Raw genomic sequence first — 18,189 nt, 5'->3', positions numbered from 1 at the left:
CTATCCTCACCTACTGTATCCTCACACATCCCTTGTAGATTGTGAGCCCTCGCGGGCAGGGTCCTCTCTCCTCCTGTACCAGTTGTATTGTTTAAGATTATTGTACACCCCTCTTCACATGTAAAGCGCCATGGAACAAATGGCACTATAATAAATAATAATAAGGCAAGGGTTAAATGACTCGACCGTATACAAACCACTTTTGGCCTTCCCATAAATCACAGTGCACAATCGGCACTATGTACCTACACAAACTGATTTGGCGGTGTACGAATATGTTCCTTCATCTGATTAACTACAACTCATATAGGGATTTATGCTCTTCAATATCCATCGTTTCAGTTAGATTATAATTATAGGCTTCATCAATAAAATGTAAATACTGAATTGATTCTCAGTTACATTCTGTGTACTATTCCAGAGCGGCACTCACTGTTCTGCATGCCTCAGAGCTGAAATCTGAGCCTCTCTGTTTGCTCAGGGTCTGATGTGCTGACTGGCACCAGACCGTAATTTGATGTAAAACAAAATGGGCTTCCCTAACATTGTAGCAGCTCTATAAGCAGTGTGGGATGATTGCTGATGGTTTGTACTTACAAACCAGCAGAACTGCAAATGCAGCTCCAGGCTATGTAACAGCTTGTGACACTGGATCGGTGCAAAAACAATTACCGGTAAAGCAATGTATTATGCAACTTTTTATATAGATCTCACTGTAGACAGGTTACACGTTCCATCACATGAAGATAACAGCCATAGAATTATAATGATTTATCAATACATAACTTATTATCATAAATCTGGTTAGAATTGTGTATCAAAACTTTTTCCACTCTTTTTATTAAATACAATTTATTTGACAAAAGGTTAAACTTGCTTAAATTTTTCCTTTTATATCAGGGGGTGGACAGGTATTTTTTAGATTGAGGGGAAAGGCATTTAACTATGCCACATGGCTACAGAGCTGCAGTGCTTACCGGGTCTGTACACCGGGCGATGATTGACAGCTCATAATGTTCTTTGCCGTTAATCGCATCCTTTATGCCCACATATAATTAGTTTGTCCTCAGGATAGCCCCTTATGTAGGCAGGTACTCGACTGTCACTTGTAAGGGAAACTGGTTGCTCACTGGCTATATTAGAGATTTTGCTACCAGCCTATTTTAAGACCCTCACCCAAGCATTGGCCCACACAACAATCACCGGGTACAGTGCCTCAGTGAAGGTGGTATTGTATGTATACAAATGTCTCATTGAGTCACCCAGCTCGTAAAAAGACAGCAGTCCAGCTGCATAATCCAGATATATCCTCACTTTGTAGCAGGAAGGACGACAGGCTAATGGAATTTCTTTCGCATTGTGTTTTACGGAATACTGTTTATTAAAGCTGCGCAGACCCCACGACTTTTTATTATTTCCAATGAGAGAAGATTTTCCACTTCTACTTATGCTGGGATAAGCCATCCCCACTCTCCATCCTCCCTCCTTACTGACTTCTACGTCCCAGTAAAGTCTTCCTGTAGAAAATCCAGTCGTGCTCAAAACTCTACGAATGGCAAATCTCTTTGGGGTTTTGGGACGATGCTGATGTACATTTGACCAGGAAGCGGTGGTCAGGTCATCCGAGATGTGCACGTCGTTAGCAGCAGTGCTCACGTCCAGTAATAGGCCAGATGCCTCCTGAACATAATAACCTTTGTGAAGGTTAAACATTATGTTCGCCAGGTCAGAGTTCAGGGTGCTAATGAGCAGATCTTCAGACAGGTAAGGAACTTCCAGCTCTTTTAGGCTTTCATCGCTATGCAACATCAAATCACCTTTGTCAGCTTGTAGGTAAAGTAGAGGATCGGTCATGTGGCATAGCTTCTCTATAGCAGTCAGCTTACAGGACAGACTGTCCCTCTTATTATCCAGCTGTTGGATCAGATTGGAGACCTGCAGTGACACCTGCTCCTGTTGCTTCGGGATCTCGTCCAGTATACGGCTCTTCGCGATATCCTGCTTCATCCTGATGTCTTGAAACTGGACACTGACTTTCTCCACAATACCTGCTGCCTTTTCTGTGGTGCTTTTTAAATGGTCCTGGAGACGCTGGACTTGCTTTTCAATCTTCTCCCTTTCTTGGAGGACACGGGCTTGAATAAACTTCAGTTTTTCCTTTTTCTTCCTATAGGCATCATTTATTAAAGAGATTTCATGTCCCCGCTCATTCTCTGCAGGCAAGCAGGAGACACATAAACACTGGGCATCCTCAGCACAGTAAAATAAGAGGTTCTTGCTGTGGTGGCAGCATTTTCTGCTCCTGTAGGAGATTGTTGGTTCGATTAAGACGTGATCTGGTTGCTTGCTGTGTACGGCGAGGTGAACATCACATAGGGAAACTTCACACGTCAGACATGATTTGGAAGCCACCATCGGTGTTTGGATACAGTACACACAGAGTGTCTGACGTTCTTCCTGAGAATGGAAATGGTCGGCTATGTTACCCAGCGTGGTGTTCCTCTGAAGTGTAGGGCGTTCCCGAAACCGCGCTCTGCATTGAGGGCAGCTGTAACCAACGAGCATCACCTGTGAATCCAACACATTGTCGATACATTCCCGGCAGAAGTTGTGTCCGCATATTAATGTTACAGGATCGGTGTAGAGGTTCAGGCAGATGCAACAAGTCATTTCATTTCTCAAATCCGTAGAATCCATTGCTGTATGGTGATTGAGGACGTAGACTGAAAGCTTCTGTGCAGGAGGGAGTTTTTTTTTTTTTCGTACGCGACTCTAGAAGTAGAACAAACAATTGGTTTATTATCAGATACTATATTAGACAAGTAAAAAGAAGGAAAAAACTAAACAACCTGGTTACTGTAAAGTAGTGGTCTCCAATCTGCAGCTAACCAGCTGTTGCAACACTACTAGCAGCATGCCCTGGAGCAGTCACAGGTTGGAGAATGTAGTCACAACTGATTGTTCGGCCTAATCATCGTGCTTATTATGGTGTCAGATCTAGTGAGCAAGGCTAATCCTGGAACTTCTTAACTAGTGATGAGCGAAATCTCGAGTAACGAGTATATTCTCGAGCACGCTCAGGGGTCCTCCGAGCATTTTTTAGTGCTCGGAGTTTTAGTTTTCATCACCGCAGCTGAATGACTTACAAGTGCATGTGGGGATTCCCTAGCAACCAGGCAACCCCCACATGTACTTATGCTGGCTAACAGATGTAAATCATTCAGCTGCGGCAAGAAAAACAATCTCCGAGCACTAAAAAAATACTCGGAGGACCCCCGAGCGTGCTTGGGAAATCTAGAGTAACGAGTATACTCGCTCATCACTATTCTTAACCAGTGATTTTTTTTCCCCTTGCATGTGACATACCAGGAGAAGAAGATTTTGACTTTAATAAAATTGAACTGATAGGGAAACTTTAAATGCTATACCTCCATACATGTCTCGAGACCCCCACCAGACACTGAAAAGACTGATCAGGAGCACTCAGCTGAGCACGCACAGGCTCAATAATAAGCCTAGGTTACCGAACACACCATAGCTTCCGCTTCCTGAGCAGTCTTGGAGTGGTCGTGGGCTCAGAACCAGGACCCAAACCAATCAGCAGGATATGTAAAGGGGTAAAACATTAAAAGTTTTTTTTTTTCCCCCCTTCAGTTTTTTGGCAAAAACAGAGGCACATTAGGATATCGCAATTGCCAGTCCAGTGTAAATGGGATGGCTAATCTCTTCTGCTGACAGATTAGAGGGAAGCTGTCAGCAGATTTTTTAAATCCGAGAGCTGCATGTTGCAGTTTCAATAAAATCAATGGTTTTATGAGCAGGGTATCTCTTGCTGTGTAACCTCACCTCAACACTGATTAGCAGATTTCTTCCCATGCACAGTACACACAAAAAGCTGCCCCCAATCAGTGGGGTGTTGGGGATATACAGAGCTCAACGTTCAAGTAGGTCTGCAGCAGAGAAAACGGATTTTATCAAAATGACAGCTTGCAGACAATAAGTGACAAAACGCTGGAATCAAGGTCTCTGTACCTACATTATTGCGGCTTTTAAATTATATAGCAACAACCTGGTGACAGAAGCATACAGAAAAAAAATTCCAAATGTTCCAGTATCTATAGTCCAAATAGGTTTGGTTCACAAATTAACTTAGTATTTGAATGTTAGGACATGCACAGTACACAGTAGAGCATTAAAAAAAAAAAAAAAAAAATGCTTGGCTTTGATTTGTTATAACACTACTATTATATTTATTAACACCAGTCTCAAATATGCACCATTGTTATTATTTCCACTATTATTCCATCTCAGTTATTACCACTTTTCCAATGGAACATGAAGTCAGATCCATTGTAGAGGAGGATAGAAAGGTTTCCAAATGGACAAATCTGCATCAGATGGGGATCTGACCAGCCTCCAAATCCAGATTCCCAAATTATGGCAGGAAGACGTACGAGACAACTGGGTCATTCCATGTCAAGTGAACCAATGATTTTTACCACTATATATTTAATTCTTTTGAGATTTTGGTATTTGGTAATAGTTTGTCAGAGAATGCAAAATGTGAAGAAAAAAAAATTCTAGATATTTTTTTTTATTTTTTATTGATTTTCAAAGTTCTGAAAAAGTGCGAATTTCGGTGTTGCCTGCCCTTACATTTCTCCCCATAACTCAGGCTAGAAAAGAGATAGAGAAACAAAATAAACACCATTCTACTCAGAACTGTACATGCTTTCACCAGATATGTCACAAGAGTATCTTTGATAATAATTTACCTATGCGAACGCAAGCGCAAAACTTTAAAACCCATTTCCGAAAAAAACGTTTAATTTAAATATTTCAAAAACTGCACATGTGCCTGTTATGCTCCTAGCCACTTCTGCACCAAAATACAAGCTGGGATCGTGATGGGATCATATTTTAAAAAATAAAACTATTACAGTGTCAGTTCAAAAATCTTGATTTCAGGTCTGTTCAGCCTGTGGTCTAACAGTGTGGGGTCTGTATTTACCAAATAATCCATGATTGTTAGATATTCCTGTATTATTTTATTATGTTAGAGTTAGAAGCAGGAGAGGACAGAGGAGAAAGCTTTGTTAGGGCCCAACCTGAGATTGAACAGGGGTAGACAGTGACTACAGAGCAGACAGGCCGGCAGCTCGGGCCTCCAGAGGCCGTATTCACACCAAATCTTATCACCCAGGAAACTCCTCAAATGGAGGGAGAAAAATATTCTTAACATCCAGTTCATGTATTGTTCAAACCAGGACTACGAAGAGGAGGAGGAGAGTTTGTTATATTGGTTACAGGAAGCAGAACCAATCACAGGGACTCAGCAATACCGGACTGTCATCCCATGTAGTGGAAATAAAGACAGTGACGTCCATGAAGTGGTAGAAGGCGGCACAAGATCGGCAATGGATGACACAACTGGCTATGTGACCTGTGAATATGATGGGCGCTGACGGCTACTGGACTCTCCAAAGATTGTGAAAATGAAGACGTAGAAAGGACTTTTCTGCACCTTCTGGTCCAGCGCCGTCCTTTGTGTATCCAAGAAAATCAGACATTGTAAAAGTGAACAAAAACAGATATAACTCAGGTGGAGCCGAGCACCATGACAGCCGCACATACTCTGACACAGAAGGAAACGGCCATTGCTAGTGAGCGCTTATGGACAAGATAACATTTCATCCTCTAGAAGGGACACATTGATGATAGAAGGCCAGTGTAAAAACCTACTATTAATTGTTTGATTAGTTCATATTTTATAGTACGAGGATTTAACTACTGGACTATTCTTCTTAAACACTTCAGAAATGACATGTTTAGTGATATAGTAGAAAAAAAAATTGTTCCATGTATAAATGGGTGGTAAAAATATTGGTGCTTTTAATCTTGTTTTTAACATATAATCAGGATGAGACTGTATTTAGAAAACCACACTTGAGGATGTGATCACGTTTTTTCTTTTGGCTTGTTCAATGAATTCAGGTTGAAAATGCTGAGCCAGTTGTTATGATGATTAAGATGTATTTATTCTGGCACTTTGGTAGTTGTTTTTTGCGTTTCTTTATTGTTACATATAAATGCTGAATGCAATAAGTTGTAATTTCAAAAGAAAAAGGGAAGAAACTCACAGAAACATAAAATCAGATGATTCAAGGCTTAAAAAAAAAAAAATACAAATTTGATAGGTCCCAAGTTGAATCCCTGTGCAAATATAAACAAGGACCACAAGTAACACACATGCATGTTTTCACAATTTTAAAACATACGTTTTTTTCAGAATTGCGCATCAAAATGTTTAATTTGATTTCACCAAAACAAAATATACCAGGCCAAAATCAGCGCTTTTTAAAAATCTGTAAAAAATTAACTGATGAAGAAAAAAATTCTAAACTTTTAATTTGTAATTAACTAAAGTTGTACTTCATAAAAACAAAAAATAAAAAAAATCTAAAGACATCAGGTAAAAAAAATATTCATATTTGGATCACTTGATATGGAATGACCCAACTGTCAGGATTTGCAGCAGAAGTTTCAGCTGGAAATCGTGATGTCTTGGCAGGAAAAACGCTACTTAAAGTACGTACCGTATGCGTTTGTTGCGTATTTTTATCCACTCAGTGTGGGCAAATTCTGCTGCAAAAATTAACATGCCACACATTTGAATCTGCAAGAAAAAAAAAAAAAAAAAGACCGCATGTGCATAACATTTCAGGAATCTCATTCACATTGCTGGTACTGTAAAACGCTGAGTATTTTCCACATGCAGGAAAAAAGAAAAAGCGCAACAAAAATGCAAAGTGTGCTCAATACCTTAAAACTTTTCATTACTTTCTCAAGGAATATTGGCCATTACAGACAGACAGACAGACAGGGCTAGCGTCAGAACCGGGGAAACCTGAGCAAGTGACGGGCTAGAAGAAGACCCTAAATATTTGGTACTGAATCCTATCTGTGACATACTGCCTGACCGCTGAAACGGCGCCGGCACGGGAGGCGAGTAGAAGCTTTATTAGGATCAAAGAAGGGGAGAGGGGCCCAAATAGGACATTTGCTATTGGGCTCTATGACTTTTATGTACTCCCCTGACAATAGTCAGAGTACTCCTCAGTTTCTAAATAATATGGGATACAGACCATGTACAAGCTCATTCTGAAGGGTCGGGCCCACATCTGGACTGTTTTGAACTGCACTGAGATGTCCCCGCTAGTGTAACCCCTATACGCAAGACATTCTCCACACAGCTGGGAGTCCGATTGTGGCATCGACTAGTGATTGGGGGGGGATCAAGCATTGATAGAATCGGCGTAGGTAACTCTGCGCACATGCATCAAGATTCTGGAAGATAAAAAGGGCCCACGAGTTGACATTTATGTCTGCAGGATCAGTTTTTGGCTTGCCCTTGTGCTCTCCTCAGAATAGTTAACAGGAGAATTCCAAAAAAGATCCAGCAGAGGAAGTTTATATATGGAAATGTGAGAGTTTTCTCCTTGTGCATGTGTATTCAATTAAAATTATAGTCTACTCTAGCCAGGGGCAGAACCAGTTAATGATAATTCATAAAAGGTGAGGTCTGACATTTCAGACTCGCCCTGAATAGGAATAAGGTAAAACACGCTCCACTAGATTTCTGAGACGTTTTTAACTCGTCTTCAATATTTTCGAGAATGGCGTCTGCTGATCTGGCAGATACGCTCATCTGCTCCGCTTGTCTCACCATCTGCAAGGAACCCATAAGGCTGAGATGTGGACACAAGTTCTGCCAGGAGTGTATGGATGTGCAGAACACCCTGGAGGAATCTGGAGATCATATCTGTCCAGAGTGCAGTGTGGAGTTTCCAGAACAACAGCCGTCCCCGAAGACACAGCCCGTGAGTGAAAATGAGGATATCTTCAGTACAGATTGCACATTTTCTCCTCTACAAGCAGCTATATCCTGTTTGACTCGTGAAGCTTCACTATGTGATAACCACTTGAGAGGCGACAGTATGTCAGAGGAGCACGTCTTCACTAAACTCAACTTCACGTGTTCCTCTCCCAAAACTGCCCTCACACATTATTGCTCTGAAGAGGAGTCTTGCATCTGCGTCATCTGCTCTGGTGCTGAGGAATACGAAGGACATCAAGTGGAGCCATTGATGGAAGCTTTAGACAAGAGAAAGGAAAACCTAAGAAATGTTCTCGAGAAACTATCCGAAAAAAAAAAGTCTGTAGAGGTAAGAGTAGAGGACTTACAAAAATATCTAACGGAAGCCCAGGAAAAAGCTTTCGGACTATCAGAGAGTGTTGTTGCATTGTTCAGAGACATCAGAAGACAGCTGGATGCCCTAGAACACAAAGCCCTAAAGGACATCTCCAACCAGGAGGAGCAGGTCAGGACATCAGTCTGTAGTCTCATCCAGGAGCTGGAAATGAAGATATCTAATCTGTCCAGAGATATAAAGGACATGGAGGAGCTGGGTACCATGACGGAGCCTTTGCCGGTCTTTCATAGATGGGAGTCAGTCAAACATGACCTTCGGGGTGTTGAGGAGCTCCTTAATCATGACAGGTGTGATCTGGATGTAGGCCTGATTTCGGCAACACTACACACAGCCCTTTCGGATATCGTTACAAGTAGGAAAATGGGTTTTTATGTCGAGCAGACACCGGACATTGTGCTGGACCTTAACACGGCGTCTGACGACATATATATTACTGGGGACCTTAAAAGTGCATCTGGATCAGAGTCCAAGCAGAACCGCCCAAAAATACCAGAGAGGTTTCAGTACAACCAGGTTTTAAGTGCCAGGAGTTTCTCTTCTGGTCGACATTTTTTGGAAGTGGAGACCTGTCCCACCGGGAATTGGAGGCTGGGAATTACATATCCCAGCATTGCCAGGAAAGGCTACCACTCGCTTATTGGACATAGTGATAAGTCTTGGGGTCTGTGCAGGTACTTGAATCAATATTTTGTCATACACTACAGAAGGGTCATCCCTGTTCCCCACAAGCCGTCTTCTCAGAGGGTGGGGATATACCTGGATTACGAGGCTGGACAAATTCGTTTTTATGAGTTGTGTGATCCAATAAGACACCTGTATACATACACCACCACCTTTAATGAAGGTCTCCATCTTATACTTGGTGTGTATACAGGCTGGGTAAGGATTAGAAGCTAGTTTAAATAATTGGTTTCATTTATGCTGCTGGTTATGAAAAGAAAAATATATATTTCAAAAAGTTTATCATAAAATGTGTTTGTACAAAAATGCATTGAGCAATCTGAGTAATCTGAAACTGACTGGTTGCTAAGAAGTTTATCCAAAGCAACTAGTATGTACAGTATAAATAAAGAATTGTTTGAAGCCATACTTAAGCCAATTGTCCAACTGTCCATTGATGGACTAATACCTGGACTAACCAGAGGTCTTCTGACTCGAACTTGGAGACTCATGAGACCAGTAGTCAGTCCAGGCATCCTGGTCTGTAAAATATCATTGCCTGAACGAAGCACAAGACTTAATATACTAAAATGTTAAATTTAGTGCCAAAGCTATTGGGGTACAGAGGTATTGGCAATTTTGGATACATTAGCAAAGAAACTTTTATACCCAATACAACCCATGGGCAATTGTGGAACTTTTTTTTTTTTTTTTTTTTTTTTTAAACCATGTGGACAGCTCCTTCTCTTTAAATTTCCATAGATCCAGTGCAATGGACATTTGCAAACTGCACACAAGTAGCCATTTTGAAGCCCTGTGTATACTATTAATAGTTAGTGATGAGCGAATATACTCGTTACTCGAGATTTCCCGAGCACGCTCGGGTGTCCTCCGAGTATTTTTTAGTGCTCGGAGATTTAGTTTTCCTCACCTCAGCTGAATGATATCTCTTAGCCAGCTTGATTACATGTGGGGATTACCTAGCAACCAGGCAACCCCCACATGTACTTATGCTGGCTAACAGATGGAAATCATTCAGCTGCGGCGATGAAAACTAAATCTCCGAGCACTAAAAAAAATACTCGGAGGTCACCCAAGCGTGCTCGAGAAATCTCGTGTAACGAGTATACTCGCTCATCACTATTAATAATGCCACTTAAAGCAAAAACAAACAAACAAACAAACAAACAAACAAACAAACAAAACACACAAGTACTGGTGGTGCTGGACACTTCTATCTGTCTTGTTAATGCATTAAGAAATTAGGCTATTACTGAGATACTGGAACTTGAAGGTAGTGGAAATGGTAAAAAGGTCTGTGGCCCAAAAGTGAGTCTCCATTGAAAAGAGTAAAAGCTGTCTTCTTGCAGCTGCCACTTGGGCCGGCCTCACACTAGCGAGTTTTACGGACGTATGAGCGCATAAACTACGTCCGTAAAATACGCATTACACACGGCCCAATGATTCTCTATGGCCCAGCTCCTATCTGCAGTATATTACGCATCCGTAATATACGGTCTTGTACGGCCGTAGAAAAATCGCAGCATGCTGTGTTTGCCACCGTATTGTGCAAAAAAAAAAGCCGCCAATGAAAGTCTATGGGGGCGAGAAAAATACGGATTACACACGGACAATGCGTGTGACTTGCGAGAAATACGCACCGGTGTTAGCGAAAAGCCGGTAATTCAATTGCCGGCTTTTCATTTCTCCTTCACAAACCCGACATGATATGAGACATGGTTTACATACAGTAAACCATCTCATATCCCCCTTTTTTTTTGCATATTCCACACTACTAATGTTAGTAGTGTGTATGTGCAAAAATTAGGCGCTGTAGCTTGTAAAATAAAGGGTTAAATCGCGGAAAAAATTGGCGTGGGCTCCCGCGCAATTTTCTCCGCCAGAGTGGTAAAGCCAGTGACTGAGGGCAGATATTAATAGCCAGGAGAGGGTCCATGGTTATTGGCCCCCCCGTGGCTAAAAACATCTGCCCCCAGCCACCCCAGAAAAGGCACATCTGGAAGATGCGCCTATTCTGGCACTTGGCCACTCTCTTCCCACTCCCGTGTAGCGGTGGGATATGGGGTAAGGAAGGGTTAATGTCACCTTGCTATTGTAAGGTGACATTAAGCCAGATTAATAATGGCTTAATGCAGAGCTCGGTTCTCAAGGATCACTTGGGGTCCCAACAGCTGGACCCCCAGCAATCAGCAATCCATAGGATAGAGGATAACTTTGGAAATAACCAATTAACAGGAAATAAATGTATGACTCTGTTAAGGCCTGGCCCCCCAAGCGATAATTAGAACAGGGTCCAGTGTCCCCGTCCCCCTTGTGATGCAGTAGTATGCAAGTATGGCCTTCGCTTCTGTAAATCTATGGGAGTGATAGTGTGCATGTGTGACCACCACATCTAGTAACACACAGGAAACAAGACTGAAGATCTCAGGATCAGTGGGGACTAATGCAGTCAGACCCTCACCACTGATCATGAATAAGTAATACATAAGTTCAGGGAATTCAAAAAATAAATAAACAGTAAGCTCCTTCTAGTGGTGGCTCTATATCATAAGATCTGAGCTCCGACCCCTACAAACATATTGAGAATTAACGAGCACATGATAAAAAAACAAAATGGTATTTTCTTTGTGAAGCCCTCACCCGTTATGTCATTACTTTCAACGCTGATTATATTTCTATTCATTCTTAGGAGCTAAAGAATGGCAGCACCTTTACTGACAAAATAAATGCAGTGTAAAAACTGTGTGGGTTATCTTGTGTATATACATGGAGATGGCAAGTAGTCCTGAGGAGGAGAAAAATGTAGTTTGTGGTGGACAGTGTGAATGACTTGGTATTTTAGCCAATCCCAGATAGTGATGTAAGGGAGATGTAGGGAGAACTTTATTTTTTTAATTGTTTAATCCAATCTAGAAAACGGACAAAACACAACCCAGACAGACCCCATAAGGGTATGTGCACACGATGCAGCTGCATCAGTTTCCCATGAGTTTACATTACAATGTAAACCTATGGGAAACCAAAAACGCTGTGCCCATGCTGCGGAAAAAAAACACGCGGAAACGCAGCGGTTTACATTCCGCAGCATGTCACTTCTTTCTGCGGATTCCACAGCGGTTTTACAGCTGCCCCTATGGAAAACCGCAGTTGTAAAACCGCAGTGAAATCCGCGATAAATCTGCAGCGTTTCTGCCCTGCAGATTTATCAAATCCGCAGCGGCCAAGAATACGTGTGCACATACCCTAATAATCAACACTGCCTCTTAGCTTTGGTTTGCTTATGGATGCATTTTGGACATGCATGCCATATGTCTGTATCCAAGACAGAAGTGTGAGCATCCCAGCTATAGATGCAAGTCTACATAAAAAAAAATTATGTATCATAGATTACAAAAAAAAAAAAAAAAAAGTACAGATCCCCTTTAAGGGTATGTGCACACGTTGCGGACTGGTGTGCGGATTTTTCCGCACTGATTTTGAAAATTCGCAGGACAAAAACAGCGTTTTTCCTGCAGATTTACCGCGGTTTTTGTGCGGATTCTACTGTGGTTTTACACCTGCAGTTTTTTTAATATGGAGCAGGTGTAAAACCACTGCGGAATCCGCACAAAGAATTGACATGCTGCGGAAAATAAACCGCTGCGTTTCCACGCGTTTTTTTCCGCAGCATGTGCACAGCAGTTTTTATTTTCCCATAGGTTAACATGGTACTGTACACCGCATGGAAAACTGCTGCAGATCCGCAGTAAAAACCGCAACGTGTGCACATGGCCTAAGGCTAAGTGCACACGTTGCAGATTAGGCTTAGGAATTATTAATGCGGATTCTGCCTCTCCTGGCAGAAAATGCACCTGCGGATTTGTCGTGTTTTTGTGCGGTTCCGCAGCGTTTTTTGTGCTTTTTTACTGCGGTTTCCTTGCGGATTTGCTGTGTTTTTTACCCCTGCGGTTTTCTATAATGGAATGGGTACACATAACCTTAAACCGCAGCGTTTCCGCAGCGTTTTTTCCGCAAAGTGTGTACAGCATTTTTTTTCCTCATTGATTTACATTGTACTGTAAATCAATTGCGGATCTGCAGCATTTCTGCACCTCAAAAAACACTGTGGATTCTCTGCGGATCTGCAACGTGTGCACATATCCTAAGGGTTTAAAATTGCTGTAGACCAAATACGGTATAGAAAATGAACACTAGATGGCGAGAAACACCCAGAAATGACAGATGTGTAGACTGACAAATGCTATTTCCTCTGAAATATGTAAGATGTTCCTTTGGCACAATTACTTACAACTCAGCAGAAATCCAAGATAAGTCTGCAGGGATTATATCACAGGCCAAGTCTGATCCTGTCATAAGTATATCAGATCAGGTATGAAAGTAAAAACAGTATAACTGTACAATTTACTCTACAATTGGCTTCTTACTTGAGTTACAGCTGCTACAGTACTGCCCCCCTATGTACAAGAATATACCTACTATAATACTGCCCCCCTATGTACAAGAATATACCTACTATAGTACTGCCCCCCTATGTACAAGAATATACCTACTATAATACTGCCCCCTATGTACAAGAATACAACTACTATAATACTGCCTCCTATGTACAAGAATATAACTACTATAATACTGTCTCCCATGTACAAGAATATAACTACTATAATACTGTCCCTATGTACAAGAATATAACTACTATAATACTGCCCCTATGTACAAGGATATAACTACTATAATACTGTCCCTATGTACAAGAATATAACTACTATAATACTGCCCCCTATGTACAAGAATATAACTACTATAATACTGCTCCTATGTACAAGAATATAACTACTATAATACTGCTCCTATGTACTAGAATATAACTACTATAATACTGCTCCTATGTACAAGAATATAACTACTATAATACTGCTCCTATGTACAAGAATATAACTACTATAATACTGCCCCTATGTACAAGGATATAACTACTATAATACTGTCCCTATGTACAAGAATATAACTACTATAATACTGCCCCCTATGTACAAGAATATAACTACTATAATACTACCTCTATGTACAAGAATATAACTACTATAATACTGCTCCTATATATAAGAATATAACTACTATAATACTGTCCCTATGTACAAGAATATAACTACTATAATACTGTCCCTATGTACAAGAATATAACTACTATAATACTGCTCCTATATATAAGAATATAACTACTATAATACTGTCCCCTATATACAGGAATATAACTACTATAATACTGCTCCTATGTACAAGAATATAACTACTATAATACTGCTCCTATGTACTAGAATATAACTACTATAATACTGCTCCTATGTACTAGAATATAACTACTATAATACTGCTCCTATGTACAAGAATATAACTACTATAATACTGCCCCCTATGTACAAGAATACAACTACTATAATACTGCTCCTATGTACAAGAATATAACTACTATAATACTGCTCCTATGTACTAGAATATAACTACTATAATACTGCTCCTATGTACAAGAATATAACTACTATAATACTGCCCCCTATGTACAAGAATACAACTACTATAATACTGCCTCCTATGTACAAGAATATAACTACTATAATACTGTCCCTATGTACAAGAATATAACTACTATAATACTGCCTCCTATGTACAAGAATATAACTACTATAATACTGTCCCTATGTACAAGAATATAACTACTATAATACTGTCCCTATGTACAAGAATATAACTACTATAATACTGCTCCTATATATAAGAATATAACTACTATAATACTGTCCCCTATATACAGGAATATAACTACTATAATACTGCTCCTATGTACAAGAATATAACTACTATAATACTGCTCCTATGTACTAGAATATAACTACTATAATACTGCCCCTATGTACAAGAATATAACTACTATAATACTACCTCTATGTACAAGAATATAACTACTATAATACTGCTCCTATATATAAGAATATAACTACTATAATACTGTCCCCTATATACAGGAATATAACTACTATAATACTGTCCCTATGTACAAGAATATAACTACTATAATACTGTCCCTATGTACAAGAATATAACTACTATAATACTGCTCCTATATATAAGAATATAACTACTATAATACTGTCCCCTATATACAGGAATATAACTACTATAATACTGCTCCTATGTACAAGAATATAACTACTATAATACTGCTCCTATGTACTAGAATATAACTACTATAATACTGCCCCTATGTACAAGAATATAACTACTATAATACTACCTCTATGTACAAGAATATAACTACTATAATACTGCTCCTATATATAAGAATATAACTACTATAATACTGTCCCCTATATACAGGAATATAACTACTATAGCTTGTAGCTCCACATTACAGGACACGGGTGATGGGAGGACAGTAATGACAGTGACGGAGAGGCCGCCGGACCCCCACACTCAGACAATAGTCCTCTCATGACCACAATGGGAGGTTTCAGCGCTCCTGAGACTCTGGAGGACACGGGGTTCTCACACACCGCCGCCGGCATCTGCCAGACAGGACTAGCCGAGAGCCACGTCCCACACACTGGCCCATTGTCCGGACACAACAAGCATCCGCATAAGACAAGCAGCCATGGTGGCCACACGGCACGGGGGAGGGCAGCGCGGCATCACTGTATACAGACAGCTGTAGCCGGACTGTAACAGACCCTCAGCTGTGAAAGGTACTGGAATCACAGCTATGACAATGAAAGTTCACATTCACTGACAACAAGCAGGGGTCTGGAATTTCCCCCCCAATATATTATATCCACCTGTATACTGCTGCAGACTTATCACCTGACCTGAGGTAATTTTTCCTCACAGAAGAAAAAAAGACGGTGGACACAAATAGCAGTGAAGGCTTCAGTCATAAAACTCCAACATGGAGGCCAGAACATTCTTCCTACCAGTCACTGGGCTCCTTACCGGCTGCGTCCTGACCACACAGGCTGCAGACAATCACTGCCGGCTGCTGGGCCTCATATGACGTGCGGAGAGCAAGTGTGGGCAATATTTACCAATCAATGCACAGCTTCTTTCCACATTGATAGTAGCAACCAATCAGCTCACAGCTTTCAGGTTTGTGCATTGGCCATAACAACCAATCAGCTTACATCTCTCATGGTAAGTGCATCAATGGCAACCAATCTGCTGTCATGTTCAATAAATTGGCCATAGTAACCAATCAGTTTGCTGCTTTAATTATTCTTTGTATTTGCTTTAGCAACCAATCAACTCACACCTTTCATGCTTTGTATGTTAGCCTATTAGATTGCAGCTAACAAGTTATACGCACTGGCCATAGCAACATCAGCTAGCAAGTTTTGCTCATTGATCATAGCAACCAATCAGCTTCCAGCTTACATGTTCTAGAAACTGGCTAAAGAAATGAGAGCTGCAATGTGATTGGTTGTTATGGGCAACTGTTTCACTTTGTCAGCACCACTTTCTGCTTATCTTTGTTAATGACTAATAAACGTGCCCTCACATGTGGGGGAATGAGTCTCGTGTGCATAATACGTTGTAATTTGATGCTCACTAGTGGGAACAACACTGCAGCGCCCGGGGCATACTGGGAGATGTAGTTCTGAGCCATCTTTAGAGCTACCAGTCTAATTAAAGGGATTTTATGAAAATCTTCCGCTTACCCTACCCTTTCAGTTGTGGTTTGTCAAGCGCCTTCCACAGCATGTATGAAAATAGATATATATTTTGCATTCACAATATGCAATATCTTTGCTTGCTGTCAATGAATGAAAACTATTTTTTTCCCATCATCGTGGGCAACTACCGTCATGTTGGCCTGGACGATTTCCTCCATACACAACATTGTGGGTTATGGATAGTGACAAACGATGTGTAATTGCTGGAGAAAGGTTGAACTTGATGGACCGTGGTCTGTTTACAACCTGTGTAATTATCGCCACATTTTGCCCCTCGCCGTCCAAGCAGTAATGAATTCCTATTATGGCCAATAGGCAGCCGCTTATTTTAGAAGAAATCATAGGATCCCACTCTGCCCTCGTCCATCTTCATAGATATGGCTGTCCTCTTACGGGCACGTTGCTCCAATCTACTCGTGCAATTTAGAATAACTGGACGCAAAAAATACAAAGGTGCACCTCTTGTCAGATCAACATCAGTTACTTAAAGGGGTTGTCAATGATCCTTAGGATAGGGCATCAATGTCTAATAGGGGGGGGGGGGGGTGCTGGCGTCGGCCCCTGACCAATCAGCTATTTTCGGTGCCGGCGACAACTTGCGGGGCTGCTCCGTCTCCTGATAGTGGCCACCGTAGGGTACTACACATCCGCCTGATTGGAGGAGTCCGGTGCGGAGTGCCAAACCTCGGCCACTAACAGAAGACCATGCGAGTATTTCCGGCTGGTGGCCGCCGGCACAGATAACACCTGATCGGCGGTGGTGCCAACCGATCAGACAATGATGACCGATCCCGAGGATAGGCCATCAGTGCTAAAGTAGTGGACAACCCCTTTAACCTTCAGGACAGTTACCTGCCTTGCCCACGTGTGGAAATATGACAAATTAACTTGTTTGGACCCCACACGACTATTTAGAGGGGTGTAATCCAGCTCCAGTCATATCCGCATCGGGAGGTGAACATGGCCGTGGACATCACGTCTACATATTTACTAGATTGCGTGGGTCATGTATCACGCTCCTGTCCCTTTCATTAACACAGCACTGATGTAAGATCCCCGCCGCCCTCACACGTCCCAGCAGATATCTGTAGACGTGATGTCCCTGCTCAATTCCGCATTAGGAAGTCGGATTACCCCTTTAAAATGAGTAAAACCTAGCTATTTCTTGGCCTCAGTTGAGTCTAGTATTGCAGATCTTTTCCATTGAAATGGAGCAGAGTTGCAATACCAGACCCAACCAATGGACATGTGTGGCGCTGTGTTTTGGAGATGTGGGGTTTTTTTGTTTGTTTTTTTTCAAATCTTAGAATATTTCTTCGTAGGCTGGGGTCACACTTGCTAGTTCAATGTGAGAAACTCGAAACAAGTCCCGGCAGTGGGACCGGAGTGTATTTCTATGCAGCCGAACGCTCCGTTCCCGAGTGCCGGCGGCAGTGCCTGGATTTGATGAAAGTTTCTTGCATTAAACTAGCAAGCGGGACCCTGACCTTAGTCAAAGTATTCATTGAAAAAGTAAA

The 18,189-nt window shown here is 41.4% G+C and overlaps 2 protein-coding genes across 9 annotated transcripts; one reads left to right on the top strand and one right to left on the bottom strand.

Moving 5' to 3' along the window:
- Positions 1-685: 685 nt before the first annotated feature.
- LOC143766110 (nuclear factor 7, brain-like) lies at positions 686-16,096 on the bottom strand. Of its 8 annotated transcripts, XM_077253519.1 has the most exons (4): positions 15,936-15,961; positions 6,597-6,676; positions 3,847-3,950; positions 686-2,772 (listed from the first exon to the last, which is right to left on the bottom strand). In XM_077253519.1, the coding sequence occupies exons 3-4, from the start codon at positions 3,874-3,876 to the stop codon at positions 1,159-1,161; spliced, it is 1,644 nt and encodes a 547-aa protein (XP_077109634.1). In that variant the 5' UTR covers positions 3,877-3,950; positions 6,597-6,676; positions 15,936-15,961; the 3' UTR covers positions 686-1,158. The 8 variants fall into 8 exon arrangements, with proteins under 8 accessions (XP_077109634.1, XP_077109636.1, XP_077109637.1 ...); XM_077253521.1 differs by lacking the exons at positions 6,597-6,676; positions 15,936-15,961 and adding an exon at positions 16,028-16,042; XM_077253522.1 differs by lacking the exon at positions 3,847-3,950 and having other exon boundaries at positions 15,936-16,003.
- LOC143766111 (E3 ubiquitin-protein ligase TRIM39-like) lies at positions 7,599-9,367 on the top strand. The gene has a single exon (XM_077253527.1). The coding sequence runs from the start codon at positions 7,677-7,679 to the stop codon at positions 9,168-9,170; it is 1,494 nt and encodes a 497-aa protein (XP_077109642.1). The 5' UTR covers positions 7,599-7,676; the 3' UTR covers positions 9,171-9,367.
- Positions 16,097-18,189: the final 2,093 nt, after the last annotated feature.

The sequence above is a fragment of the Ranitomeya variabilis genome, chromosome 4 (genome assembly GCF_051348905.1).
Source record: "Ranitomeya variabilis isolate aRanVar5 chromosome 4, aRanVar5.hap1, whole genome shotgun sequence".
NCBI classification, from domain to species: Eukaryota; Metazoa; Chordata; class Amphibia; order Anura; family Dendrobatidae; genus Ranitomeya; species Ranitomeya variabilis.
Note: the sequence above shows the minus strand (reverse complement) of the source record. Positions and strands in the feature narration are given on the sequence as shown.

Bases quoted from the DNA above. Each gene is read 5' to 3' on its own strand.
- LOC143766111 (XM_077253527.1), top strand. From the start codon at position 7,677: ATGGCGTCTGCTGATCTGGCAGATACGCTCATCTGCTCCGCTTGTCTC.
- LOC143766110 (XM_077253518.1), bottom strand. From the start codon at position 15,907: ATGTTCTGGCCTCCATGTTGGAGTTTTATGACTGAAGCCTTCACTGCT. The intron at 2,773-15,811 runs GTCAGGTGATAA...TTCTACTTCTAG, and splicing joins GTGAGGAAAAATTACCTCAG to AGTCGCGTACGAAAAAAAAA.